A 5,874-nucleotide genomic window follows, 5' to 3' on the forward strand; every position below is an offset into this window, starting at 1 on the left:
CTTGAACTTTTTGTTGTAAACTCGAGCTATTTTTTCTTTTTGGTGAATGACATTTTGCATGGCTACCATTCTTTCATCATCCAGTCGAATTAGTTCATCATACATTAAATTCCAATAATCCTCGAATGGCAACTCATTTTGCCTTTGCACTTGAATAGATTGTAAATTGATATCAACAGGAAAAATCGCTTCGTGACCATAAACCAACTTGTATGGCGTAGTTTGAGTGGCATTCCTGGTGAATTTCTGTAAGCCCACAATACTTGCAGTAATGTTTCGTGCCAATTTCGAGGTTTCCCTGAAATATGTTTCTTGATCAAAGCTGTGATCACTTTGTTAGAAGCCTCGACTTGGCCATTAGCTTGTGCATAATAGGGTGTCGAAGTAATCATTTTGATTCCTCTTGACTGGGTATACTGCACCACTTTTCGACCTGTGAATATGATAAGTGTCTAATTAGTTTGATGAAATTTAAATTTGAGACACTTATCTAACACACTTTTTATATATATTGATATAATTTTGGCAAATACATTAAGAATCAAAGAGGGGCTCTTAATTTACATTATTACATGGAGTGATGAGTTTTTGATAAGATTTTCCTCTTATTTTGTAGTTTTTGAAATCTGGAGGCAAACGGCTGAGCGCTTTCAAGCCAGAGAGCTCAACAAATGCAGCAAAGGAGAGGCACTCAGCCACTCTAAGGCGCTGAGCGGATTTGGCCCTAGAAGAAGGAGTGCTCTCTGCCTCCTAGGCACTCAGCAGATATGAAACGCCCAACCCCTTGTGCTTGCTTAACAGTGAAGAATCTCCAAGGAGCTCAGTGAATTCGAATGGCTCAGCCCTTTAGATTACTTCATGGTGAAGAATTCTTCAAACCGCTCAGCCGTTTCAAGGCGCTGAACGGATTCTTCTCTTTCCTGCCTACTCTATTTTAATTCTAGCACTTATAAAAGGGCAGAGGAGAGAGAAAATGATGGAGTCCCTCCTTCCATGGTTGATGATAGTGATTGAAGGGAGACACCTTGCCCTTGATCTAGGCTCATCAAAGGTTGGACAAAGGGAGGTTTATGGTGGAGAAAGGAAGATAGCCGTGAAAAGGTGGTGTTTGGGCGGAAGTGTATGGTGTATGGTTTAGGGTTGCTCAAGGTTGGCTCACTCGAAGTGTAGGTGGAGGCCACTCTAGGGTTTCACTCTCCAAGGGTGGAGAATGAAGGGGGCTAGCCGAACTAACCTAGGGACTAAGGATAGGATTTGAGGCAAAGAAATGCTCTCTCAAATTCATATAATCCAAAGTATTTACAAGGTGTGGGGTGTTGGGTATTTATAGGAGGGGAGGCATCTAGGGTTGCATTTGGAGTAGGCAAATGCATTCCAAATGAAATGCAAATGAACCCTAGATGCAACTTGGTGACCAAGGATGGAATCTTTGGGTTTAGATTGGCTATATCTAGGTGCATGATAAGACCATGCAACCTTTGCCCTCCACTTGGGCCTAAGCCTTTCTAACACCAAAAATAGACCCAAAAACACCAAAAACATGCGTCACCCTCTAATTAACACCCTAGCCCAAAATTAAAACCCTAATCATCTAAAGCACCCCATAATACAAGGGTAAAATGGGAAATACAAGAAAATAAATTCTAAGTCCTAAACACCCCAAAATACAAGGGTAAAATTGGCAAATAAAATAAAATAAATTCTATGACTAAAATACCCTAAAGTACAAGGGTAAATTTGGAATAAAGCAATAAAATACTATACTACTCAAATTGGTCATAGCCATGAACCATGTGATGGGTTTCACATGAAGTACCAAGGATGGTCCTCCATCATAAGGGGGCTATCACAAGCTGTACGAAGTGAAGAACAGAGAGGAACGAGGAAACAGAGCACTTTGGAGCTCGTGGGGACGCGATTCTTCAGAGGATCTCTTTCTTCTACCTTTCATCTTGTTGTTTTGTGATTTCTTGTACCATGGAGAGCTAAAGCTCTAGGTTTGGGATTAATGTAGTCATCAAACTCCTGTGTATTCCTCTTTGATTTATATATATAAATCTCATCTATTACTCAATATCAGTGATTTGTATTCTGTTCTTAATGCTCTGATAAACTGATCATTTATCTTTGATCTTGGATTTAGAATTTGGTTGGAAAACGTTTTCTGAATCTAGACTTGAAACAAATCACCTATTAGTTTTGAGAGCCAGGGATAGTCTTAAAATTAATAGTTGCAACAAGTTCTGATTCTTAATGCGGGATATTTAACTGAATGAAGTGAGGAATCATTCATTGAGTTAAATCTCTTAGGATTTCGTATGCCAAGGGATTGGGTTTGAATGAAAATAGAGAACTCAATAGCAATGAGTAATGGAATCATTTGATAGAATCATTAGGAATACATAGGAGGGAGATTGATGAATTTAATCCCAAACTGTTTCTCATATCTGTTTTATTAAATCTAATCTTTTGGTTACTTAAGTTGAATTATCATTCACATCAAATTTTAACATGTGTAATTACTTAAGTTTTAAATTTACAAGTATCAATTAGTATAATAGAAATCAAAGCTTACTTCACAAGTCCCTGAGGATCGACAACCTTTTAATTATACTACAGAGACTTGGGTGCGCTTGCCCAGAACACCAACAAGTTTCTTGGCGCCGTTGCCGGGGACTTGTGTCAAGACAGTTTGTGATTTCTATTGTTCTAGTTGTAGCTTGCTGTATATATTGTTTTGTTTTCATTTTTCTTAAATATATTCTTTACCTGGTTGTTCTAACCTTTTTGTTTAAGTCAGTCTTTGTAGCTTACTGTTTAAGGCAAGAACAGGAAGGTACTTCCACCTGAGTTTCAACTCAACACTCTACTCCTGAATCAATGGCTGAAGAGGGACCGGGTGGTGATAGACCTCATCATCCTCCAAGGAGACTCCTAGGAGAATACAATCATCAGTTGGGTCCTAGGCACTTCTCCAGTATAGCCAGACCAACCAAGGGGGTGGAAATGAAACCGACAGTATTATCTCTCATAGCTGCCAATCAATTTGCAGGGATGGACCATGAAGATCCCTACACACACCTATCTTCTTTTTATGAGCTTATTGGCACTATGGGCGTTCCTGGAGAAGATGAAGAAGCGGTATATCTACGATTATTTCCTTTCTCTTTGATAGGTAAGGCCAAGACATGGCTGCAGGCCCACCCAAATCAGAGTTTGACCAGATGGGAGGATGTAGAGCGGAAGTTTCTGGCTAGATTCTTTCCTCCTTCCAGATATATAAGTGCCAAATCAGCAATTGCAACTTTCTCTCAAGGCACTGACGAGCCTTTGTGTGAAGCCTGGGAGAGATATAAGTCTTTATTAAGAAAATGCCCAAATCATGGGTTTGATGATGTTGCACAGCTTAACATGTTCTGTAATGGGTTAAGGCTGCAAACAAAGATGTTATTGGATGCTTCTGCAGGTGGTTCTATGATGATGAAGGATTCTGAGGAAGCAATCACTATTATTGATGCTTTGGCAGCCAGTGATTACCAAGCTCACCATGATAGAAGCCAGCCCACAAAAAGGGGAATTCTGGAACTGGATACTCAAAATGCAATTCTAGCTCAGAATAAACTCCTTTCTCAGCAAATGGCAGAGTTAAAGAAACAGATGTCCAAACTTCAAGTAGGATCATCTTCACATCCTCAACAGGTAATGAGATGTGATTTTTGTGCAGGTGATCATCCAAATGGACATTCCACCATCTCTGAACCAGATCAGGAGGAGGAAGTGAATGACATGAACAATCCAGGAAGGCAAGGGAATTTCTCTGGCAATTATAATCAGAATCAAGGCTGGAGAAATAATCAAAATCAGTATTCTGGGTGGAAGCAAGAAGCAGGGCCATCACCAAGGCAACCTCCACAGAAGCCATATCAAAATCAACCTTCTTATCAACCGGATAGGCTATCAAAAATGGAGGAAGCTCTTACACAGTTTATGCAGGTTTCCACAACCAATCAGAAAAAATATTGAAGCTTCTATTAGAAATCTGGAAGTGCAAATAGGGCAGTTGGCTAAGCAATTGGCAGAGCAGCAAAGCAATACATTTTCAGCCAATACACATGTCAATCCTAAAGAGTATTGTCAGTCAATCACAACCAGGAGAGGCACTGTGATAGGAAAGGGGATTGGTGATAATTTGAGAGAAAATAAAGATGAAGTGGATGAAGATAAGAGTGAAGTTGAGTTGAAAAGTGAGAAAGAGGTGGAGGTGAATAAAGAGGCAGAAAAAAATGAGAAAAATAAAAAAGAGAGTGAAAATGATGGAAGGAAAAATGGAGTTGTGAGGGAGGAGAGTAAGCAAAAAGGGAAAGAAGTTGCTAGGCCTCCTCTTGTGAAGAAGCTACCTTACCCACATGCTCCATCAAAGAAAGACAAGGAACGTCAGTTTGCAAGGTTCCTTGATATAATCAAGAGGTTACAGATCAACATACCCTTTGTAGAGGCCTTGGAACAGATGTCATCTTATGCAAGATTTATGAAGGAGCTTCTGACAAAGAAGAGAAAATTGAGTGAGGATGGAACAGTGGAGTTAGAGGCAGGTTGCAGTGCTATAATTCAGAAATCACTTCCACAAAAATCTAGAGACCCAGGGAGTTTCACTTTGCCAGTCACCATTGGTAATCTTTCTGTGGGCAAGGCATTATTGGATTTAGGGTCTAGTATCAACCTGATGCCCATATCTATGTTACAGAGGATAGGAGATGTGGAGGTGAGACCTACTAGGATGACTCTGCAGCTAGCTGACAAATCTATTAAGTATCCTCATGGTATTGTTGAAGATCTCTTGGTTAAGGTTGATAAATTTTTCTTTCCAGTTGATTTTGTTGTCATGGACATGGAAGAGGATTCTGAGGTTCCTCTCATTCTGGGCCGGCCATTCATGAAGACAACTAAGGTCATTATAGATGTTGATGATGGCAAACTCAAGGTCATGGTGCATGGTGATGAGGTGAATTTTAATATTTTTGAAGCTATGAAACACCCAAATGACAAGAAAGATTGTTTTAGAGTGGATGTGATGGATGAAGTGTGTTTGGAATCTGAAAGAAAATTTTCATTAGCCACACTAGTAGAGAAGTCATTAAATTTTGATATGAAAGCTGCAAGTGAAAAGAGGAAACTTCAATTACATGAACTTGAAGAAATGCGTTTGCAGGCTTATGAATCCTCAAAAATTTACAAGAGTAAGGTGAAGTCCTACCATGACAAGAAAATTGTGGAGAGAAATTTCCAACCAGGCCAACAAGTATTATTGTTAAATTCCAGGCTGAGATTATTCCTTGGAAAGCTCAAGTCCAAATGGTCAGGTCCCTTTGTGATTAAATCATCTAAACCTTCTGGGGCAGTGGAGTTGGAAGAACCAAATTCTAGAAGATCTTGGATGATGAATGGTCATAGAATTATGCCATATCTGGGTGGTGAGGTTGAGAAACTTACCACTGTCATTCATCTCAATGATCCATGAATGAGTGAAGTGTGAAGCTAATAACAATAAAGAAGCGCTTACTGGGAGGCAACCCAGCTATTTTGGTTTGAATTCTCATTTTCATTTTAGTTTAATCCTTTACATATGTAGTTATGCTTGTGAAGAGTTGAGTTTGTGATTTGATGTTTTGATGGTGCATTATATCAAATGTTTTGTTCCTTCAACATTCTCCTCTCTTGTGTTATGCTTTTTATATTTTATTGAAGGTAACTGGAAGTGGGAGCGTGAAAGGAGAACAAAATGTGCTTCTTCCAGGTAAGTTTACAAAACTGACAAAACGGCTCAGCCGTTTGGCTACAATGTCTAATTTTTAGCTAATATTTTCCTCCCAGGGG

At 39.4% G+C, this 5,874-nt stretch overlaps 1 protein-coding gene and 1 non-coding gene across 2 annotated transcripts; one reads left to right on the forward strand and one right to left on the reverse strand.

Annotated features, from left to right (window-relative positions):
- The first annotated feature begins 2,880 nt into the window (after positions 1-2,880).
- On the forward strand, positions 2,881-5,518 carry LOC109794224 (uncharacterized). Its single transcript, XM_083061674.1, has 2 exons — positions 2,881-3,993; positions 4,061-5,518. Exons 1-2 carry the CDS (start codon positions 2,881-2,883, stop codon positions 5,516-5,518), a joined length of 2,571 nt encoding a protein of 856 aa, XP_082917800.1.
- Positions 3,283-3,389, reverse strand: LOC145951015 (small nucleolar RNA R71). The gene has a single exon (XR_014428841.1). It is a non-coding gene; the product is annotated as a small nucleolar RNA R71 (small nucleolar RNA).
- Positions 5,519-5,874: the final 356 nt, after the last annotated feature.

Source organism: Cajanus cajan, chromosome 8, assembly GCF_000230855.2.
Source record: "Cajanus cajan strain Asha chromosome 8, NIPB_CcT2T_4, whole genome shotgun sequence".
Classification (NCBI taxonomy): Eukaryota; Viridiplantae; Streptophyta; class Magnoliopsida; order Fabales; family Fabaceae; genus Cajanus; species Cajanus cajan.